Source organism: Lygodium microphyllum, chromosome 9 (genome assembly GCF_053477565.2).
Source record: "Lygodium microphyllum isolate KBCC chromosome 9, Lygodium_microphyllum_v1.1.10, whole genome shotgun sequence".
NCBI lineage: Eukaryota > Viridiplantae > Streptophyta > Polypodiopsida > Schizaeales > Lygodiaceae > Lygodium > Lygodium microphyllum.
Window position 1 is genome coordinate 43,608,765 of NC_141143.1, and position 25,223 is coordinate 43,633,987.

At 39.9% G+C, this 25,223-nt stretch overlaps 1 protein-coding gene across 2 annotated transcripts in view; it reads right to left on the reverse strand.

Moving 5' to 3' along the window:
• Nucleotides 1–20,765, reverse strand: part of LOC148030986 (MADS-box transcription factor 22-like) — a 151,244-nt gene extending 130,479 nt beyond the window's left edge. For both annotated transcript variants that reach the window (XR_015691835.1, XM_087684523.1), the window contains exon 1: nt 20,228–20,765. Coding sequence is in view for 1 of the 2 variants with exons in the window: in XM_087684523.1 (XP_087540649.1) it covers nt 20,228–20,619 (392 nt within the window). In the remaining variant the exon portion in view is untranslated. The remainder of the gene's footprint in view (nt 1–20,227) is intronic.
• Between the last annotated feature and the right edge of the window lie 4,458 nt (nt 20,766–25,223).

Consider the following 25,223-nt stretch of genomic DNA (forward strand, 5'->3'; position numbering starts at 1 on the left):
AACACTAGCATGTGATTGGCCCTCCTTGCATATTTTTCTTTGTGTTATCAAGTAACTAAGGACAATTGATTTTTAACCCCCAAGAAATGTTATGGAATTATATTTATATTGTGAATTTTTCTATTTGTCATGTAATCTCTGACTTATCATGAGAACATATATACATGATACTTGTAGCATTATGCTTAGTAGATACATGGAAGGATACTAATGTGTGTTGTATTGTGGTGGGCAAATAATTAGATGGAGTTAAAAGAAACTATTATTTAGAAGCACAAAATTAATGCATGGAAATCATGTGTTCTACAACATGAAAAAATATTATCAAAAGCATGATATTTTGTATGTGCCTGTTGGCACAAGGACTTTGCATGTGCACCTGCGTAACAGACCGATAATAGATTTATTTTGATGTATTTATAAGAGAATACAAAACTTCATTTTTATGGAGCTATTAAAATAGTGATTTTTTACTTATTTGCATAAAAGCAACTTGTACAAGGTGAGGAAAAACAAGAAACACAAAAAGGATGCTGTCAATGTATCTTGAGCACAAAAGCTTATTCTGATATTATGAATGCATGCATGGGGAAGGTGCTCACCCATGCATGGGGATAGTTTATACCCAATCTTGTGCCATGCATGCTTTTTCTATTTTCCTTCTCTTCTTATAACTTCAAGCATTGAAAACTACTAGAGAATTAGTGATCAAAAACAATATTAAGAAGTACTAAAAGTATCCATACCTTGTACAAAAGGACGCCTTCCATTTGTCATTTTTTATTTCTCTAACAAGGTTATAATCTACATGAAGGTCAATCTTGGTGAATACATTTTCTTTTTTGAGTCTCTCAAGGAGCTAATCTCCAATGATTATCACTAATGAAGTAATCCTCACGCCATATTATAATATAAGTAAGTTTTCAACTTCAAATGCATACATTGATGGTGGTTTTGATCCATGTCATTAGTTGCTAATCTTAGTTTCTTCTATTCCCTTCACTATACTTAAGCAAAGATTTAACAACAAAACTAAGAATGGATACAATCTATCCCCATACATGAGTGAGCACCTCCCTAATATATGTAGCTATGGATTTGTATTTCTTATCTTTTTGTGCTAAAAAGTCATGATGATCCTTTTGGGCTTTCTAATTTTCTTGTTGGCATGACTTGCTTTAGCCCAACAATTTCTAGTACGTAGCTAATTATTCTTAAGCCATATTATACAACAAATAAAAAATGATAATAATAATCCAAATATTGATGGAAAATGCCTAATTCTCATAGCAATAAATGTGATTTAAAAAGTGGCCGTGTAAGTCCACGATATAACAAGCTACTTGTCTCGTGAAAAGGATCACATGGGCAATGTTGGAAATTTTAAAATCATGGAAGAGTGACCTACAAGTAGATGTCGACATATGGGATTTAACTTATCAATGGCCTAAGATAATTTATGAGGAATAAAAATTCATTTTCTCATAGCAATTAGGTGTCATATTAGTGGGTTTTAAAAATGGAGAAGGGGAGCCTTAATAGTAAGTTAAAAGAGAGCCATCATTTCAACCTTTTTGAACGGCTTATTTCAAATATGAAAGAACATTATAAATAATGAGATAATCATTGTTTTAGAGAACATTGGGTTAATATTTAGACTACACTCATAGATTTTGGGAAATTGATGAAGGGTCAATGGTGGACTATGGTGGAGCAACCTTCCCCTACTGGTTTGAGGATTGCATTGAAAGTGACTTACTCTCTGGTGAAAGATTGAATTGAGCCATTCCTTATTGTAAAACCAAAGTGGGTGCTAAAACCACTAATCAATGTCGCTTGAAGTGTGAGTTACTAGTTTTTATAAACACATGGCTTTGGAACTTCTAAGGGTGAGATCGTACACTATTGAGTATAAAATAGATTTTTTAAGAGCATGAACCATTACATGATATTGAAGTTAACTTGACCATAGAGTGATGCTTGATATTCATAATGGAGTTCTCATGGATGGATGAAGTTTTGCTTGATGTTGACAATCTAGCCAATAGTCTTACTGTTTGGTATTAGTAGTACTCCCTTTACTACATGTTGATAAAGATTAACCATAAATTTGAGAGAACACTTGAGAGAAAGAAATCAATAAAGATAAGAGTGCATGACAAGAGAATAGGTACAATCTTTATCCATGCATAAGTAAGCACCTTCCTCATGCATGTATATATGGAATTGTATCTCCTTGCTTTTAGTGCTAAAAAATCATGAAAAGTATCATTTTAGCATTTTTGATCTCCTTCCTTGAATGAGTTTCTTTCATCCACAAATGTTACCATGATAATAGTTAATCTTGCACATAATGGATACTTGAATAGGTTCTAGGAGCTCAAGTATACTTAGGATCTAAGGGGGTATCCATCAGAAGAATGTTCTCATTTTGGTGGATAGTGGTAGCATGCATAGTTTCAAAAATAAGTGGGCCGTAAATAAATTGAAGTTTCTTCCCACTAATTTTCAGCAATCAATTAAGATACAAGTGGCTAATGGGGATGAAAAGATCACCACCCAAATGTGCTCAAAGAAGCGCACAAATTCACCCAATAATGGCACCCAAATAAATAATAATCTCATGCACTAAAGATACTCCACTATTAAATACAAAAAGTATTATATTTGGACTACTTTTTCTACTAATAATCTACTCACCAAAAATATAGAAGACATTAATTACCTATTTATATGCTTGGTAAAAAGCAACCAATATTTTGCATATGTACTTGCCGCAACTTATTATTGTCCAAAAAATAGATAATGATAATCAAACTCCAAAAATAGGCTAGTAAATATGAAAAAAATTATAACTATTCTTATACTAACTAATTTCTAAAGGTTGCACAAGATTTTAGTACAATGGCAAGATAATATACTTATGAAAAATCCTTGTAAAAGTAAAGAAGCAAATGAGAAAAATGTTGTATTTGAGAGGAGGATGCCAAAAATCCCAACATGAGAAGCAACATATGGATAGCAACTTTACTACATATGGATAAACAATTGCATGTGTTATAGAAAATCTCTAAACTCTAACCTTGTCCTATTGGACTCCTAGATCCTTGGAGGAGACTTCAACAACCTGGAGACTCTATGTGGAAGATTCTATGTGGGAGAGTGGGGAGGCTCTCGTGGAGGCCAGATTGAGTAGTTGGCAGGCACCATGTTGTCCGATCATTGCCTGGTTCTCCTGACACTTGACCCCCCAGCATCCGCCCTAGACACACGATCCTATTGGATCCCAGACTCGATCTATAGGAGGGAGGAGGCGACGAGAAAGATAGAGCAGATCTAGACCAGAGAATGGGACAGGAGGGACCGAATAGCAAAGGAGGTTGCAGAGGTCCTAGCCGAGTCGAGCAGAATCTGCCAAGAGGTAGCCATACAAGTCAGGCAGCGGTGCTGGGAGGAGGAGAGAGTACTACGGCGGGACCTTGCAGCCACACAAAGATTATGCAGGAGGCTCCAGGGGATCCCACCCTCCACGCACAAGAGGTGCGCACACGAGCAGCCATTGCTGGCCTAGATGACATGCGCTCGGACTTCTCTTTCCGAACTGCAATAGCCTTCTGGGCAGCACGGAAGGAAGACATGATGTGCAAGGAGTTCTTCCAGGTGCACTAGCCTCGCACCGCAGGAGAGCAGATACGTAGCCTTTGGGATCAGTATGGGAGAACCAGATCCAGCCTAGAAGAGGTGATGGAGATTGCCACTGACTATTACATGTGCCTTTTCCAGCAGGAGACCGCTTCAGCTAGAGGATAGAGATGTAGACAGCATGTATGGGGATCACATCCCTCCCTCGTCACAGAGGAGATGGGATGCTCCCTCCTAGCCCCCTTCACAAAGAAGGAACTAGAGGAGGCTTTCCATACTCATGATGGGCAGAAATACCTGGGGGAGGATGGCCTCTCTAAGGCCTTCTTCACTACCTACTGGGAAGTGGTGAAGCACCCCTTATTAATGGCCTTCCAGGAGATTTGCACTTCAGGACAGATGCCAGGGAGCCTCTCGGCAGGCCTTATCAGTCTTCTCCCCAAAGGGGGAGACTGGTTGGAGCTTTCCTAGTGGAGACCGATTACCTTGTTGTCAGTGGCCTATAAGGCGCTGGCAAAGATGATTGGTAGGCGACTACGCCTTGTGCTTCCAGATATCATCCATGACACACAGACAGGCTTCGTCCAGGATAGGGGCATCCCAAACAATGTATTTACCTTGTTTGAGGCGACAAAGTGGGCTCACCACAGTGGGCAAAGACTGGTCGTACTACTCTTGGATTTCGAGAAAGCTTATGACAGGGTGGATTGGGATTTCCCAGAGGGCACCATGGTGAGGCTGGGATTCCCCTAGGCTTGGATTCGTGGAGTCTCCGCCCTATACAGATTGGCCACCAGTAGGGTTCTCATAGGCCGAAGGCGAGGGGAGGAGTTTCGACTGGAGAGATCGGTTCGAGAGGGCTGTTCCCTAGCCCCATACCTATTTCTACTCTTCGTAGAGGCAATGTCTCACTTCCTCAGGTCACGTGTCAGCGGATTACGAGGCCTCCGACTTCCAGTGAGAGAGGAGACTAAGTTGCTAGACTCAGAGTATGCAGATGACACATCCCTCTATATAGAGTAGATGATGAGTTGATGCTGGAGAGAGTGAGACTGGCTCTTGACGTGTTCAGTTTTGCAGCGGTAGCGAAAATCAACTCGTGAAAGTAGGTTGGTTTCCTCACAGACCCAACTCCAGCATGGAGTGGGGCGTCGACCTGTGATTTAGATGGGTGAGCATAGGGCACACCGTCAAGTACCTAGGATTCCAGGTTGGACTCAGCATCACTCCTACCTAGGGTTCCAGGTTGGACTCAGCATCACCGTCAAGTACCTTGATTCTATTCAGAGGAAACCGACCTACTGGAGCAGAGTTTGCCTCTCACTAGCCGGACGAGCCTTGGTGGTTAACCAGGTACATCGCCTCATGTTGGTGCTTCTCCTCATCGTGTGTAGTGCAGCTTCACCGCCTAGTGAGGAATTTCCTCTAGTCAAGGTTTGATTGTTCCAGGGATTCCAAGGCCAAAGTAGCCTAGGTGACCATCATATGACATAGGTCGGAGGGAGGGCTTGGGATCCTAGACCCAGAGTATCAAAGTAAGGCCCTCTTGGGCAAGCTAGTTATCCACGGTCTCACACCAGCCAGGCAGACATGGAAGGTCTTATTGCAGGAGGACTTTCAAGATTGTAGACCGAGGCTTGGCAATGAGTGGAGGCCATCCCTGAGATGGACCTTCACGTTTGCCCAAATCACCCCCCCCCCCAGATCACCTTTCCTTTGCAGCCTGCTCCGCGTGTGGCAAGGCCTTCGTAAGGCTTTAATTCAGAGCCCCCCAGGATGCCAGGAGGAAATAGACTGTCAGCTGGTGATATGGAACCCCCAGGTCAAAGATCAGGAAGGGGCACAAATAAGTGAGCGCCCCCACATCCAATGGGCTAGGTGGGAGGCTGGCCTGGCTCTTACCATCAAGACATGGCGAGAAGTGTACAGGATGGCGAACGAGGAGGTGCTATAGAGAGTATCAGGCTGCCAGAGAGGAGTGGAGTTGAGAAGAAGGGAGATAGACCCAGCAATACCTCCACAGTGATTTGCTCCCCCGATACGAGAGCCGATAGAGCCTGAGGAGTTATGGGCAGCTAGGTTTTCACGAGCAGGCATCCCCCTTCAGGTGACAGGTAGAGTGGGTGGTGCCCCGCAAGGGACTTTCTTCGTCGTTCAAGAGAGGGGATGTCTCGCCCAGAAGACATGGCGACTGGACCCCTATGTTTTTTGGAAGGAGCTCAGGGAGTGGCGCCTTTGGATTGGGGAGGGCAAACCACTTGATGAGCTGGAGTGGGATCCAGGAGAGTGGATGTGGCCGGCATCTGCAGTCGCCAAGAAGCCACCCAGGTTCCTAAAGTACACTGCCAAGATTGGCAGACATGTACTAATGCAGGAGGATATGGACTGGGCGCCATCACGTAGCAAGCACTGGGGGGAGCACAGAATTACCGATCCCTTTCGACGGACCTTCTAGCGCTGCCTATGGGATATCTGGAGGCCGAGGAGGTATCGTACTTCTTATGGCTGGTGGCACATGGAGGCTTGGCAGTTGAATATTGGCTTGCCCAAATGTAGGAGGGAGGCTGTAAGCGCTGCACATAGCAGCCTCTGGAAACCCCAAAGCACCACCTTTGATCATGTGAGGAGGCATAGCTCGTGTGGAGAGGACAATGCCACATCCTTCGCCGTATAGCACCCAGTGGGTGTTTCTCATGGGGAGCTTTTTGTTGGCAAGCAGTCAGCCAGGGCCGTTACCTTTTGTATGAGACCGGGATGCAGAACATGATATTCATTATTGAGGCATCGTCGTGTGCAATGGTCGGTTTGGTGGCTCTACCCATCCGCCAAGTACTAGAGCCCATAGCAAACCACTCGGAGGTATGGGAGATCATAGGGAGTCTTACTGGATGGCATATCTGGAAGGCACAGTGTTAGGAGGCTTTCGACGGAGAGAGACTTTCAGCACATGCGACCTTAGCAGAGCTCTAGACCTCCATCATCCACTCCCTCCGCGGCCAATGGGATCAAGTGCAAAGCGAGTCCAAGGCTCATCAGGAGCTTCGAGGTCACTTCATGTGCACTTGGGGCAGTCAGGGTCTGTTTTTCGTGATGCAGGCAGGTAGCCCCAGTTGGTGATATACCCCCCCCCCCCTCCCCCCATGGACTCTTGCCCCCTTCCCCCTCAGACCGCCTTGAGAGGCTTGTATACATGATGTATTGGTGACTTTGCGTTAGCTTCAGCTAGTCTATGGAGCATGAGCACTCTGTTGTAATCAGTGTTTTTCAGTAATATAATCAGCCACATTTTATTTGCAAAAAAAAAAACATTGTCCTATTAAGTTTCTTAGATACAGTGATGGTTGCCTCCTTTTTAAGTTATTTTGATAGACTACTAGTTCGTGAGACCTGTCCATGATGCAAGCTTGTCTCTCTTACTTGTTGAAGTTGATATTGTACATCTTGCACAATTGGAACGACACCTTGGGATTCCTCTACATGTAATTGTGCATTGCTCTCATGACTCATGCAGCAATTGCCTATATAGTTCAATGCTTTGTAGGGTATCAATGACACTTCTCATCATAGGATCTAGTAAGGCTAGGCAAAATCCATGGCTAAGAGTCTTTCCAAACTATTATATGCATGATAAATGATCTTCAAGATCAAGAATCGTTGCTCTAACAACTCCAAAATACAATAACTCAATGATAGCTTGGATCTTTATTTTACAAGATGAAATAAACTTTCCCTATCTTGAATTAAAATACCAAGAAAATCAAGAAACAACATATGAGACAATTAGCCATTGTCGTGCCATTGCTGAATCTTACACTGATCTATAATACAATGTATCCATAGCTAAATTGAATCAAGATACAATGAGAATCATGATGAAGGTTTTTGCAAGAAATCCACCTCTTATAATGCTGGGCATTGAGTATACACCCTCAAAATTGTGGGGAGGTAAGAAACCCTCAAGCTCTAAGAAATGGAGAAGTTTACAAATGTTCAAAAAGATCTTTACATTAGCAACCTCTTGCCTTTCATATTTCAACCTAAAGTAACCTAATCCTCTAAACTAAGGGTGTAAAATTTGTTTTCATACAATCCATCCCCACCCCAAAAGTTTTTCTAAAATTTTTGAAAAGTAAAATGCTAAATGGATGGTTCAATGAAGAAATAAGAGGCCAATGTTGAAGTAGCCTTGTAGAAGCATCATCGAGGGTCAAACAATGGAAATCTCGAATGCTATTCTGAATAGGGTGGCTATAGAAAATGACCCAAAACTTTGGGTATGAATGTTGGATTAAAGCCTATGAGGTACAGAAATGAAGTATACTCCATAGGGTATCCGTCCAAATTACCAAAAGTCAAATTTGATACGAATAGGCCAATTATTTTTAACACAAAAATTTAATACAGGAATATGTCCACAACTCAGTGTACTAAGTATTTTCTTAAAGAAGCCATGGAAATTGTTCCAAATATGACGTATCTTGCCATGAAGACCCCTCCATAGTCAAACCCTTCCAATCGAAAAGATATTCCATTCCTATACAATTCCTTTTTAAAACCCATCTTCATGAAGGGGAGAGAGATCTTCAAAAACTTGAATATCAAAGCCAATATACTTCTCGATTTGAGAGACATGAAAAACATTGTGATACGTGTGGTTGAAGGTAAATCAAGTTGGTAAGAAAGATCTCCAACTTTCCTTGTAACTTGATATGGACCATAATAGTGATGAGCAAGCTTATTGTGTCCTCCCTTAAGAGATACATAATGAGATGTAGGTACCTTCAAGAATAACCATTCTCCTTCTTCAAAATCCACATGCCTTCTTTTTTATCATCTGCATATGATTTCAAAATCTCTTGTGCCTTTCGAATATTTTCCTTATATTTCTTAACGCTTCCATATTTTCCAAGTCTTCTCAAGCAAGAGGATTCACCTCATCGTGAAACAATGTTGAACGTACTTGGACCTTGTATCCATAAAATGCCTCAAATGGTGACACGCCTATAGCCATGTGATATGTATGATTGTAACAAAACTCTGCAAGATGAATTCGATCCCATACATTTGGTGTATTATGGCAAAAGTGTCTTAAATAAACTTCTAGCCATTTATTGACCCTTTTGGTTTGTCCATTTTTTTGTGGATGATAGGCCGTGCTTGGAGTTAATTTGGTTTCCATAGAAGTGAAGAGGCTTTTTGAAAAATGTTCCATGAATTTTGTATCCTTATTAGGAACAATCTTCATGAGTAACCCATGAAGTCTTAAAATTCCTTTCATGAACTAATGTGCAACTTGCTTGGTTGAATATTGGACTTTGGAAGGTATAAGGTGGAGTGATTTAGTAAAAAAATCAACCATAATAAAAATATTATTTCAACTCTGCTTAGTGGTAGGTAATCTTATAGTAAAATCCATACTTATGTCAATACATTTAACATGTGAAATAAGTAATGGTTGAAGTAGAAAACCAAGCAACAAATTTGAAATTTTATTCTGTGGACATGTTAAGCACTGTATAAAATAATCTTTGACATCTTTCCAAAGTCCTTTCCAATAAAATCATTTATGGATCTTATCAAATATCTTAAATAATCTAGTATACACTATGAAAGAAGGAGAATGCATCTCTTTTAACATATGTTTCACAAATGAGTCAAACACATTATCGCCCTCAACCAAAGAACTTATTTTAACACTTGAAATTAAGACCTTTAGATTCATAGCCTTATTGTAATTTCTTCATTGCATTAGCAATGTGCTTGTTCAACAAATATTTATCTTGAATATCATGGATTCAAACTTTATGAAGAATATAAATAGTAAAAAAGAAACATGCTCACATCCTTGATAATAAATCTACTACTACATTATCCTGCCATACACGAGTCTCAATCATAGCCTTGTAGTGTAGCTAACCATCATCTTTGCTTAGGAGAAAGATTAAACTGTGAAATAAAATACTTCACCACTCGATGATCACTATTGACTTTAAAATGCCTGCCATAAATTTAGTAATGCCACTTCGTAATGGTATGAAGTATGGCTAATATATATTGCTCATAGACGTGGAGTTCACTTTCTTTATCATGTATCTTTCCACTTTCATACGCAATAACACCATGATCTTGGCCTAAAATAGCCCCAATACCACGACCAATAGCATCAACATATATAATAAACTCCTTTGAAAAGACTAGACACACTAAATACGTGTTGAAATAAGAAGACTTTTCAACACATTGAAGCACTTTGTGGGTATAATATCCTAAAAGAATACTTCTTTATTTAATCTATCAGAGCAGATGCTACATAGACATAATTATTGACGAATCTCCTATAGAAAGAGAATACTCCTAGAAATCCTCGCAATGAAGTAGAAATTTGTGGTATAGACTAATCCTTAATGCATTGTACCTTCTTTCCATCCATGATAATCTCTCTCACCCACAATGTGACCCAAATATTCTACCTCACTGGCCATAAAAAGTACACTTGCTTTCCTTTACAAATATCTTATGTCTTCTCAATGTAAGGACTTCATAGACATGTAAATGATCCTCTCTATATCCTATTGTGTATAAAAATATCATCAAAGAATACCAAGAAAAATCTATTTAATAATGGTTGTAAGACTTTGCTCATCAAATCCTTGAAAGTAATACATGCATTGAGCATCCCAAATGGTATAACCAAGAAATGATAGAGACTCCTTTTTGTCCTAAAAGCTATCTTGTACTCATCACCTTCCTTCATCCTAATTTGATGTTAGCCTAATCTTGGTAAACACCTTTGTATCCTTGAGTTCATCCAACAAATAATCAATGTGGGGAATTAGTACCTATTCTTTATGGTTATTTTGTTAAGATCTCTATAATTAATGCACATCTTATAGGAGCCATCTTTCTTCTTGACAAGTAATATGGGAGATGTAAAAGGTGACTAACTAAGTTGAATAAACCTTATTTCCAGCAATTCTTTAACATGTTTTTTCACTTTTTCTTTTTCATACTTTGACAATCTATAAGGTGGATTGTTGATAGGTTTAGTGTCAGGTACCAAGTCAATAGGATGGTCCACTTCTCTCTTAGAATAATGATGTAGAAGGTTGAAATATATCCTTAAAGTCTTCAAAAAGTATACATAGAAATGGATTATGATCCTTGGATGAAGAAGATTGTTGATTTTCATCCGCCTTCAAAAGGAAGAGTGTGAAAATACAAGACATAGTATTGATTTCCTTGATCTTCTTTTTATTGATTATTTTCACTTGCTTTCTATTTATGCCATTAAGTGTTACTTTTTACCCATTCTAAGTAAATTCCATAAGTACATAATTGAGATCCAAGAAAATTTTGCCAAGCTTTTTGAGCCAATCATAGCCAATAATGATGTCAACAGAATTCATATTGATAATCAAGTCCGTCATAATGGTGCAAGATTGAGATAACTCAATGGGATTTTATAGGCATATCTCCTTGAATCTTGTGCCTCATTTAAAACTTATATCTTCACAGTGAAGAGTTCATTTCATAGGGCAATAACTTCAAATGATGCAATGATTTTTGGCATTGAAAAAGCTGTGTGTGCTATTTTTATCTATGAGAATATGAGAAACCATCTTCATTTATATTCTCAAGCACTTTCTCCTTGTTTTTAACCATTGGAGTAGGTGCAGTAGAAAAGGACTACCTATCAAAAAACGTGTGATATCTTGAGTTGTACTCCTCCAATCATTTTGACTATTGATTCTAAATGAAGCTTATTACATATGGGTAAGGTAGATTAATTGAAATACCAAGTTGGAATTCGATAGTGGAATGATGTGGGTGAAAATATTAACTCATGTTTAGCTCTCGAGGAGTTGTCTATAATCACCACCTGTTAGTAAAACGGCCATGTCTTATTATCTGCAACTTTTTAGCTAGCTTTATCCTTTTTCAATAAAGTACAAAAAATCTTCTTTGAAATCAAGACATCTATTTTTGCAATAATTGTTTATGATAGCAAAGAAATTATTAAGACAACATGTATACACTTGTATTCGTACTATTTAGGTCCCCCTGTTTTTTCAAATAAAACCACAAGTCTTCATTACACACATGTGGCTATTGGAAATAATTGTGTATATCCTACACAAACCATTCAACCACTTATATATGACTTGTAAAATTGTAAATCCCTGCAATTATTTATGTTCATTGGATTACTTTATCTTGTTTTAGTAGCAATGAATCCCAATGATCCTTGAGTCTTTTTCACTCTTTCTCAAGTGGTCTTCCATGGTCTACCACTTGCGGTGAGGAATAAAATGGTAGATGGGATACCTAAATAGATTCTGAAACTCTGAAAGATATGCGAAGTTCCTTCCAAGCCAGGTTTTGCACCCTTACAAAGTCCTAAATAGCAAGGGAGGATCACCTATCTTTTGTCTTACTGTCTTGTTTGGAATTGACCTTTTTCTTGGTTGGTATATATACATAGTAGTGCTAGTGTTCTAGAAAACAAAGATGATATGAGGATGATATACACTAGAAAACTTTAAAAGCTCAATGACATCAAAGAGTGCTCAGAAAGGTTTACCTTTAGTAATCAATGACTTATTGAATTACTAAACTCACATTTTATCATTTCTTAGATATTTCAATATATATGATTAACAAGAGATCAAAATTCAGAGATTAGCCAATCACAAATGCAAAAATTCCCTAGAAGTTTTAGATAACAGTATGCTTGTATTCATGAATCATTCATCAAAAGTGTCAATGAAAAAAGCAAGTTGAAGGACTAAATTGTCAAACTCTTAATGATGAAAGTTCAACCTTCAATGAATGAGCATTAAATTTCAGTCAAATAATATTGAGAATTTCAATCGAGCAATGAGGGTGTACTCAACTCATCCTCTCCTTTAGCAATTGGCTAAAGCTTCAATAAATAGAGATGGTGAGAATGGAAAAGAGTAGACCGTGTACCTTCTTCAATTCTTGATGAAGAAGAATGCTAAGCTTGATCAAACTCCATCATAAAAGTTGATGAAAATCCATATAAAGTCTCCAATGGTAGGGAATCCACTTGAAGTATTTAAATACCTACAAGAATGCAATTCTTGAACCAATGCCTTTAATAATTACTAAAGAGAAGTTCATGCTCCATGAAAATACTTCAATACTTGATTGGAATAAAAAACTCAAGAGATTTACACATTTATGACTGTCCAAATATTCAAGGAAAAGAAAAATATCATGAATCTAGATAGATTTCTTCAATGGCAATCCAATCTTCATGGTGTGGCCTTGCTCTTGCTTTCCTAGAGTAGAATGCTTTATAATACTCATGGTTTGAACTCGGATTCACAAAAAGTTTGAAGAAGCTCGTGGCTACCTTGTTTTCCTAAAACTGGAGGGACAAAAGTACACAAAATCTTACCAAAATACTTCAATCTTGCATCCTCAATGCATACTAAAGATTAAGAATAGTATTCAACAAGAGATTGAGTAAAAGCCCCATGAAATTTTAAAAATTCAACTAAAATATTGGTTTTTGTCCATAAATTCCATAGCTAGGGATGAAAGAAGTACACTAAAATATTGGTTTTTGTCCATAAATTCCATAGCTAATCAATCTTTCTTTGCCGCATGATTATTTCCTCCAAATACTCATCAAAATGGTTCTCAACTTGCTCCTAGGAATGAGAGGAATAATATTGTGCACTCTGAAGAGGGAGATCAAGTCACTAGAAGATTATTTAAGCCAAGAAATTAGCCATGGAAGCTTTAAGCAAGCTGAGAAAAGAGGAAAAAATCCCAAATTAACTAAAGTAACCTTGCTTAGGATTTTCTTAAACTCCATTAATCACAATATTAGACCAAGAACCTCCAAAATGGACCTCTTCTTGACCATGAATTGCTAAAATCTCCAAGATCCCATCATTTCTTCATCCGATCTTCTCCAAGAACTTTAGAAATAGTCATGACTTACTCTAAAGGGCCCCAACTAGTCATGATTTGAACTATACTAAGTCATGTAACAAAATCTTTTGCTCTAGTCACCATGTATGGTGCTAGTAACCAAATCTAATCTTGAAAACAAGCTTACCAATGGATCAAAAATCGTGCTCTGATACCATTGAAATGAAGTTAGTCTATCTTGATTTAAAAAACTAAGAAAATAAAAAAATAACATATGAGACAATTAGCCAGATCCATGCCATAGCTAAACCTTTACATTAATCTACAGCACAATGTAGCCATAGTTAAATTGAATCAATATACAATGAGAATTATGATAAAGGATGTTGTAAGAAATCCACCTCTTGCAATGTAGGCATTGAGTCTGCACCCTTCAATGTTGGTGGGAAGGTAATAAACTCTCAAGCTCCAAGAAATGGAGAAGTTTACAAATGTACAAAAAGATCCTTACATTGGCACCCTCTAGCCTTTTATACTTTAGCCTAAAGTAAGCTAATCCTCTAAACTAAGGGTGTAAAATTTATTTTATTACATAATAAGATCAATTATAAGATTAGATATGAGAATTAACATGAACACAAGACATGATATGAGTGGATTCACTATTAGTTAAACTAATAAAGGAATTTTCTTATTGCAAGAGCTTCACAATTGGTATTGGCAAGACTAATGAGTTTCTAGCCCAAGATCTCTAATAAGACTATTAGCTAGAGAGTTTAAGAGAGGTAATCTTTTAGGATAGGGCTCATCTAAGCAATGATACAAGTACTTATGATATAAAATACAATGTAAGCATCGATACCATTAACAATAAATAAACATTATTTTTATCAAGGATGATGCAAGCATTTATATAATAAGCAATTATACATGTACTCTTTTCAAATTTTCTTTGAGAATCTTCTAAAAACTTCTAGAAACTTTAAGAGAAAACTAAGTCATTTCTTAGCTTGAGTAGCCATGATAGGTTATTCACCTCAATCCACCATTTCTCTCATAATCTCACTCTACAATGAAGACCCTAAGAGCCATAATGTGTTAATGATAAATAAATCAACAAGTCCACATCTCAAGAATAATCATGATAAGAGAAGGTAATAAGGAAAGGCCTCTCACTTGACAAGAGTATAGATATGTCATCTTTGCACCTCCACACATGCTCTCTCTAACTAAAAGCATATAAAGGTAAGACAAGCACTAAAGTTCCAATAAATAGATCACACACATGGTTGCAAATATATGAACTAGCTCATTGCAATCCCCTGCATGAACAAAAAATAAAAAATCATTTCACACGCTGGGAGATATGCCCATGAGGATCAGCGATTGTGTGTAGTTTGAAGTGGGGGGAATGAAAAAGGAGGCTTAGGGAGGGGTGTGGAAAAGAGGGTCTTGAAAAAAGGAAGGTGTGGAAGAGGAAGGGTCATGGAGGAGGAGGAGGAGTGTTCAGATGTCTTGGCTTGGCAACATGACATGATATTATTCACCAGCGTGTTAGGTGACCAACATGAGGATACACCAGTAATTCTATAACTGGACTATACTCACGTAGTCCCACATCCTTGGCTATGGCACATTCATTGTGCCACCTCTTCTTTCTTAGTGAATATACACTTAGTGACCGCATATATATACATTGTGGTACTTTCATATTAGTCTTTTATCATGTTATAGACTTCTTTTGTGTGAAAAAACAAAAAAAAAAAAGAATAAGAAAATTTCAGCCCTCTCTCTTTGTGTTCTCAAGTCTCCATTGCTTTTTTGTGTGTCCTCTTGGGTGCTTCACCTGTCTCCCCTCCAAAAGCAGCCCCCAAAAGCATCGGGTGCTCACCCCCAATAGATGAATAGTCTTTCCCAGGATTCTCACCAACGGATTGGACGAAATTTTGAACGCTAGCTTGTGATTGGTTGTAAGGAGCATAGATTCTTGTCCTTCTAGCTCGACACCATCACTCATTTTTATTCCTATAGTTGATATATTTGTGCAAGGTAAAATTTTCACCTTCCCTTTGTCTCAATGATCCTCGTTGCTGTAGTAGAAAGTAGGAAGATCAAGCAAAGAGATTTTCCAACACGGCAAAAGTTTGGCGACACTCTATCGGCCCCTCTACCCTATACTACAAATAGACCCTTTAGAGCTTTTTCACTGTGATTCTTGGCATCTGAGGTTATTTCAACTCATTCTGGATCCGCAACAAGTAGTCTAAGTAGTAATTTTTTGGTTATATTGCAATTTCGACTATGTCGATCGTTTACAAGTGCAGTGTAATATTTCCGCTCTAAATATTAAGTTGACCTTAAACCCCGCACACCCCGCGCAATAAGGCACCCCAAAGTAATCTCCCACATCGTAAAAAGTTGGCAGTTAAATACTTACCCCGCGCACGCGTTAATAAACCCCAACTGTGTTGTGCAAATAAGGCCAAGTCTCAAAAACCGCAAGCCGCATGAGAACACATCTTCTAGAGAGAAAAAGGGATAATGGTTAAAAATTAAGGTAAATTTTTTTATTATTTACCCCCTCCCCTCAGCCGATGCATGGTAGGGGAGAGGAGTGTGAGAGGGAGATAAGCTAAGTGGTGTGGGGAAGCATGAGGGGGGAGGCATGCACACAAGGCATGTGTGTGGCTACCTCTCCTATATGACCCCCCCCCTCCCGTGGAGCATGTGGGGGGAGGAGGAAGATGAAAGCTGTTGTGCTGCCGCCTGCCAAGGAGGAGCCGCCATATTCACCGTCATTGCCCGTCGCTGCCGCCCAGGCTGCCGCCTCGCCTCCACCTACACCACCATCATCATGAATCATCGTCCTCATCTCTTTCTTCGTCGTCCTCTCCATCCAACCCAACGTCACATTTTTTTTCCCATGTTTTGACTGAGAAGCATAGAAGCTTCTTAAAATAAGGCTTCCATAAGCCTTGTGCACACGGCCTTTTTCCCGATTTCATAAAATCCACATCCTGTAAAGGGAATTCCTGCGCGAGGGGAAGTAGGCTGATTTGCCAAAGCTTGGAGGGAGTTCCGAGATTGATTAAAGGCAAGGACAAATCGCGGAATCCAAGTCCACTACATCGACGATGGCTCCAAAGCCAAAGACGCGAGGCGCACACGCGGGAGCCTCCAACCCAAGTCTACGCGTGGACATCCCTACGAGTCCTCATGCCCAGGTTCTTAAAAGTTTAATTCCGCGTAAAAGGAATGCATTAGGCACGTTTAAATTTTATGAGGAAGTTATGAATGCAATTATTCATTCGTCTTACGAGTTTTAGTTGCATGTTGCACTTTGCTTGCATTTCCAAAGCTACAATCCTAAATGCATATTGCATAGATTAAAAAGATGAAATTTTTTTAATGCATCCTTGTCTTCCTCGCAAGAAAGAACAAGCACTTAATGCATTTAGGCAATGATTCCCTAGATGTGATTCGTAGGAAATAATCGTCGACGTCCATAAAAATGTTATCCAAGTAATTGCATTACATGGAAGAGATTTATGTACCATGCATATTGCATGCGATATTAATTGCATCCTAGGTTCGTTAAGTGTCGAAGGAAAAATTAAAATCATTAATGGTCTCGTGATATTCATGAACTTCTTTCATCAAAGATGTTTAGAAAAAGATGCATTTCATGTTAAATCAGGAATTCAATGCATTGGACAAAGGGTTTATAGGAATAGTTCTCAACGTAGGTTTCTATAGGAGTTAGTCTAAATCCTCAACCACTACGATTTAGGCAAGGAAAAGGTTATTGCAAGCCTTATAGTAGCAAAGAAGGTAAAGTCTATGATTCGCATACTCACATGGAATGTTGCATTTTGGGATTATTTACATCTTTTTAAGGAAAAAGTATTAGCATCTTAAAGAAAGATCTCTTCTTGTCAAGACAATTAGTTGGAATAGGTAATTCGCTTGCAGTGGTATAACTCAAACGGTGATTACCTCAATGCGCTAGGTAGAGTTTAGTTTTCCTAAAAATTCTACCTAATATCGCACTTGGGACGCCAAGTCAAGACTTTCAAACCCAAAGATCCTACCAACATTCACGGAATGTTAGGGTTAGTAAGTCGTCCATACAATAACGATCCAGCATTTTACCCCAAGGATCGAATGACCTAATACTACACTTACGACTGAGTTTAGAAACCCTAGGGCCAAACGTTATCGGCCTAGTAAGATTAGGGTTGGGTTGAGTCAAGAGGACATCCCAAACCCTACATCTTGATCAAGCGTATTTCTTGACCAAGAAACGCCATTTGATGGGAGAAATGATCCCACAAGTTAGGTGCGACACTTGTTCGTGCAACAAATTGCAACGTCGCATGGTGTTGTGTTTAAATCACAAGGTAGATTTGCCACTCCATTGGAACAAGGTTGGTAGGATTTAGTGCAAATCTAATTTGCAAGAGAATGAGTAGAAATCCTGCTACATCACCTTTCCTTGCGCCGATTTGCCAAGTTAAGGGAAGTTATGTATTGCCTAGCAAGAAATTGACTAATCAAGTTAGAACCACGAGGTTACCTAGGATTTACTATCTTAGTTTAAGAAACCTAAGGTGTTTGCTAATTTGGGTTGACACTGTATAAACCCTAACCCAAGGATAAAAGGGTAAACAAACAAACCCTTGGGGATCTTGCCAAGTCGCAATTGATCCCGGATCGAATGTTGGATGCATTCGGAGAGAAGGATTCACTCCTTAGCTGTTGGCTAAGTAAACGACCACTAGATTGATTGTGTTTATATAAGTTAGGAGCACTATTTGTACTTTCTTTGCTCAAGGAACTAAAGGTGGAAAGATAATTAATGCTTCAGGTTAAAGACCTGGAGGGAGAGGCGGCATCAGTTACCCCCAACTGTCTGTCTCACCCTATCCAAGGGAGTTGTTAGCCGCGCCGGGTACGTGGACCGAACCTGCCGCAAGAGGTCTCTCCATGGGTGCTACTTGGAGCAGGAGGACGCTTGGGTACTAGGGGGGGCTTTGGCCATAAATCCCTTGCCCCCGGGTCCTGCACAAGAGGCCGACGTGACTTGAGATTGGATCTCGAGGCCCGCATACTAGTCTACGAGCGGAAACTTGGATTAATAATCCTCGAGGATTACTGAATTGCCTTCAGGCGGATTATGGATTGCCTTCGGGTGGATTATGGATTAGCCTTCGAGCTGGATTATTATGATGTATTCCAAAGAATGATAAATAAGATCAATTGTTGAAAAGGAACTTGCTTGACATTGTTTTTCTATGCCAGTCCTAAGATTACGTAAAGGAACCGGTGAATAATTGACTAATCAAGGAAGCTGTTTTTGCGTGTCAAACTAAATGTGGTAGGTAATTAGACAACTAAAGCAACCTTGAGGAAAGTGCGATGGATGTGGCCATGGATCCGTCCTACGGATAGGTGGTCCCGGTTGGCCGGGAACTTTTCTCAAAAAAGTTGACAGAAAGAAACGATGACCTAGAATCTAGAGCACTAGAGTCCCGATTTATGGTGTTTTAGGGAACAGAATGGGACTATGCCTTATGGACAGAGAGGTCGAGCTTTCCATCCCTCTCATTTCCCATTCTCCTTGAACCAAGTACAGCATGAATCCGCTTTGACCCTGACGTTTCTGTGTAAAGTAGTTTACCTAGGGTTCAACGCTAGCTACCGTTCTAGGAATTTGACCACTAAGAAAATCCTGATTCAGGTCGGTCCTAAGTGGGAACGGTCGGAATGCTTCCGCTTCGTGGCAAACTCGGAAAGACCTAGATCGCAAACCCCGTGACATTCCGTGGGAGTGTCGGGCGGCGCTTTCTGGACTCTCTTCCTGATGGGCTGCTAAGACATATCCTACGAGAGAACAGGTGGACACATTACAGTTGGTATCAGAGCGAACCAACGAGGAACTAATGTTTTCAAGAAAACTTAATGAGGAGGAGAATCACATATGACCTACACGGTCTACCTAGAGACATGCATTAAGCACCCATAGGGCCTCTTTGCTATGGGCTAATATGCCCATATCCCTACATCCTCTCATATTGTCGATTCACATGTTTTCTCCTCTTAGTGGAATCTTAAACAAATTTTCCATACATCATGCCTTGGAGACAATTTGAATGAAATGCGTCGTCTAGTGAGGCAGATGCCCTCAAGCTACCGCCACACCGCCATGCCAAGGACGATTTGAATCTCTTGTAAGTCTTGCAACTTGGGAAGTAATGTCAAGTTGATAAGGCAAACTAACTTCTTGAGCCACCTCCATGATGACTTCTTTGCGTTGTTCCTTCGAATAATGTCTAACGCAATCCTATGCACGGCTCCATGAAGACTTCCTATCTACGTTTTCCATAAATATTAGCGTCCTTCGTAATTCTAGCAAAAGTTAATGTTGACTTTCTATTGACCTCCGCAAAGAGCCGGATTAATAAACACGATAGTAACCACTTGATAATCCTTTCTCAGTAATGAAGATCCCGATAACGTTCCAGGATGTGGGACATGCTAAAAGCCAAAGGCAATTGTAGTACACCACAGAAGAAATGGAACATGTGTATACTGTCTAAATGGAGCATGTATAATGTCTAAATTACTGGCCTATTGATGATGAAAGCCGGTACCAGTGTGGAAAGAGAGCTGAGAGTACCTAGAGCTGGCATACTGGTGCATTTTGCCTGTCGAGGAGAAGGCGATAACGGCCACCTGTGCGTCACCGAACACGGCGAGCTCGTGGGCTTTCTTGAAGAGGCGGGTGCGACGTTTGCAGAAAGTGACCTGGCGGCTAATTGTGTTCTCGATGCGCCGGATGGCCCGCGCACGAACGCCAGCTGGCGGCTCCACCTGACTGGTTGGGAGCGCAGCAGGGCTGGCATTAGTGGTCTTAGTCGGGGCGGCAGAGGACGAGATGTCAGGATCATCACTGTTGCATCGACCATTAGAATTAGAGCAGCTGGTGTTGAGACGATTATAAGCTGCTTCAGCTGGAACGATGGAGGGCATCTCCATCTTTCTCCCCGGCTTCCTCCTTCCTTCCCTCATTCCGATCGTTCCCGCGTCCCTTCTCTCTCTGGCTCTGTGAGATCGGCGAACAAAGTTGCTGTCGTGTCAGACTCTGCAGCAAGTTGCAGGTAAACAGAAGGGAAACCCTCGCCGAGGCTCGCCGAGGGAGGACGAGAGAGCGAGATCGGAAGGTAGGAAGACAGAAAAGAGAAAGATTCTAGCGAGAGTGCATCAGCTATCATTACAGTCCCAATAGTAAATACTGTATTGATGGGGAAAGATACGCCAACTTCCCAAATAGTCGGGCTAGAATGCCGAAAAGAGTTTTTTGCAAGAAAAAAATCAACAGGATTTCTGAAAGAGACCTTCCCCAGCTTTGACAAAACCAGCGGAATGAGCAGACTCGAGCCGACTCCGAGGATAGATGGCGTCACGTGCGTATTCATTTGGGTCCGACACGACACATGGCACAGAAATCTGTTTTCTGACGCTCTTAAAGACAACACGAATTTGTAAACAAGAGATAAATGATAACGTTCAAATTTAATCTGCACACAAATTTCTTTGTAATGCGATAAAATATATTATCGTGGTAAAGAACGGAGCAATGATGTACGCCTGAGCCCTCGCCACCAATCTCGTAAGGAAGGTTAAAAATTCCACTTAGAGCCTTATAATGAGCAAATCTACAATATTATTGTCCGTGAAGATCTTAATAACCTCAACAAACTTGTCCCTACCACAACTCTAATGAAGTTATGCCATACCTTAATGTGCTTAGTCTCTCCATGGAAGATGGAACTATAGGCTACGATTATGGGCTACCTAAATGGCACTAATAGAATTCGAAAGTAATGTAGGAGTGACATTATTACCAAGAATTGCTACCAAATGGCTTAACCATAGGGCCTTCTTGCAAGCCTCCATAGTCACAAGATACTCTACCTCAATAGTAGATAAGGCCATGCAATTAAGCACCGTGGACATTCAAGAAATAACACAAGTAGCAAAAGTGAAGACATATGCAAAGGTGGACTTCCTACTATTTGTATATCTTGCATAGTCCAAGTTAGTGTAACTTACAAATGTAGTATCCTCGCCACCATGGTAAATGCATATATTTGCATTGTCTTTGAGGTACCTCATGATACCCTTTCTGATATCCCAATGTTTCTTGACAAGTATACACTACAAGGATATACGGGCATGGCGACGGGAAATTGAGATACATATTAGTGGCATCCCTATTTGCATCACAAATGAGATGCAAATAGCACAAATAGTGATGATACTCAAAGGAAAAAAAAGTAGGTGAAACCCAAGCACGACATTTTGCCTCGCAAAATGCAAGAGAGAAAGAGAAAGAGATCGTACCTTTGGGAGGGAGAGGGAGAGGAAGAGAGAAATAGAGAGAATGAGAGCTTCTCACCGTCACCATCGCCGTTCAGGAAGAAGAGAAGGAAATGCACGAAGGAAGAAGAGAGGCCATCACGAAGAGGAGACAAAGAATCCATCCTCGAGTGTTTGCAGCGAGTACATTGTCCCCTCTTGGTTTGTTCTTGTTCTTTCTTCTTTTCTTTTATTCGTGTTTTATAAAAATGAGGCGCATTGAGAGAGAAAGAGGGAAAATGACAAAGGGAGAAGAATAAAGGAAAAGGAAGAGAGAACGAGAGAGAGAGAATAAACATGAAAGATAGCTGAGAGAGAGAGAGAGAGAGAGCGAGAGAGAGAGAGAGAGAAAGAGAGAAGAATGAGTGAGAAAACACAAGGAGGTGGAGAGATACAAAGACAGGGTTTGTCACAAAGAGGAGACGAAAAATCCATTCTCCTCTTATTGATTTGTTCTTGTTTTTTTCTTTTCTCAAGAATGAGGTGCATTAAGGGGAAAATAGAGGAAATGAAAGAGAGAGAAGAAAAAAGGAAAAGGAAGAGAGAACGAGATAGAGGGAAAAAACATAGAAGATAATCAAGAAAAAGAGAGAGAGAGAGAGAGGGAGGGAGGGAGGGAGAGAGGAGAATGAGTGAGAAGACACAAGGGGGTGGAGAGAAACGAAAAGAGGGTTTGTCGCGAAGAGAGAGAATAAACATTAAAGATAACCAAGTAATGGGAAAAGAGAGATAGAGATGGAGAGAGAGAGGAGAATCAGTGAGAAAACATGAGGGCGTAGAGAATGAGGTTTGTTCTTGGTTCTTGTTCTTTCTTTCTCTTATTAAGAGAGAAAATGAGGTTTGTTCTTGTTCTTTCTTTCTTTTTTCTTGAGAATGAGGTGCATTGAGAGAGAAAATGAGAGAGGAGGAAGAAGAAAGAAAAATAAAAAGAGAACAAGAGAGAGAGAGAGAGAATAAACATGAAAGATAACAAAGAAAGAGAGAAAGAGAGAGAGAGAGAGAGAGGAAGGGAGAGAGGAGAATAAGTGAGAAAACATGAGGGGGTGGAGAGAAACAAAAAGAGGGTTTGTTATCGTGAAGAGAGAGAATAAATATGAACGACAACCAAGAAATGGGGAAAGAGAGAGAGAGAGAGGGAGGAAGAGATGAGAATGAGTGAGAAAACATGAGGGGGTGGAGAGAAACAAAGAGAGGGGCAATAAAGAAAGAGAGAGAGAAAGAAAAAGAAGAGGAGAGAACATAAAATGAAGAGCGCAAAGAAAGGTGCAAACAAAGGGGGAGAAAACTAAGACTTTAGTTGATATTAATTTTGTTGAGTTACAAGAGAAGAAATCCCTTCTCAAACAAATTAAGAAAAGAAAAAGAGAATGAAAACAAAAACCAATTGTTTGTCATAACATAGAAAAAATGGAAAACAATGATGGTCATGATGTTGAAGATCGTGAGGCGTATCTTAATCAATGTGTACTGTGTCCTTACTCTCAATGCAAGCTGGCAATCAGACGAAAGTGTTGCTTATCTATAGAACATGTACAATACTTCGTCAAGTTTCAATCGGAGATCATTGATCAAGAGATCTCAGACTTTGAGAAAATGGTAAGAAAAATGTGTATCAATCATGCCTTATATTTGCAAACTAATTGAATATCATATACAAAAACATTAGATGTGACTGTAAAATCTATACAGGGAGGTGACGTCTCATCCCAAGAAGGAATGCACCCATTGCGGCCAGTTAGAAGAGTTTCTAGGCGTGCGATGGATGGAATGCCTGATCTAATCCACCACTTGGAAGGCATGACCTAGTCTATACCATCAATACCAAAAGAGACATGTAGCCTTTCAAACTTTCCTATAATCTTGGAGCTTAAGATAGAGGCAATAATCGATGCATTAATATCCATGGATACCAAGACATTTGATCCACTAAGAGAGGAAGCATCCATACCATTATATGATGGGTGCCGAGAATCTTGCTTGAAGAGGTTGCTTGCACTCCTAAGTATGCAAGAAAAATACGGATGGAGCAATGCAAGTGTGACCAAGTTGTTTAGGTACCTTCTACATATGCTTTATTGATTTCTTTCCAGTACCATTATAAAAAATAATTGTGCTTTTTCAAAGTATTTTATGATTTCTTTTTAGGTTGCTAAAGTATCATATATTACCACTTGAAAATACCACGCCTGAGTCTCGTGATGATTCGCGACATGTTTTACGAAAGCTTGGCATGGACTACAACAGTATTCATGCATGTGTCAACGATTGCGTGCTATTTCGAGAAGAGTACAAGACTATGGAGACACGTCCAAAGTGTGGTGCTCACAAGTATCGACAGGACTCGCAAGGGCAAACCATCCCTCAGAAAGTTCTTAGATACTTTCCACTTATCCCCCATACACATCACATGTTTCGTACATCAAGCATGGCGAGCTTGATAATGTGGCATGCACAAAATAGATCCACATATGGAGTCCAACGAATATCAGTGGATTTACGCACATGGAGGCACATTGAATCTACATTTCCAAGCTTTGCACGAGAGCTAAGGAATCTTTAGCTCGGTCTTGCTATAGATGGCGTGAACCCATTCGGTTTCCGCTCAACTTTTTATAGTGTGTGGCCTGTAGTCCTTGTTAACTACAATATCTCGTCATGGATTTCTATGAAGAAAGGATATGTGATCCTTAGCTTGCTCGTTCCTGGTGGCTGCTACAAAGTTAAGAATATGGATGTCTATCTCTGTCCATTAGTCAATGAACTTAAGATTTTGTGGGAGAAGGGAGTCGTCGTGGAAGATATAAGCAAGCGCGATGGTAGACGGTCTGCTAAAATATGAGCTGTTCTCATGTGGACCATGCATGACTTTTCAAAATTTGGGGAATACTTAAGTAAGTAGGCTTTCGTTCTCGTTGGTCATATCTATCATAGCTCGTTTAAGTTTGTGTTTACTAAATATAGGTGTTGAGATAAGTTTGGTTACCTCAACTTATCATGCATATCCATTGTGTGGGCCATAGACTCCAGTCTTCTGGGTTCTAGTACATTTTGCACTCATTTTGACGACCATTGTACACTTAACATGTAATCCATTTGTAGAATGTAAATACAGCACATAGTGCTACATGTGCTACCTTGCCACAAATTTCATTTTCTTTGTAATTGTTGCTATAAGAGTCACAAATTTACTGCATGTGTCGCTATTGGCATCGCAATATGCGTTGCAAACCATTGCTATTGACATTGTACTGACA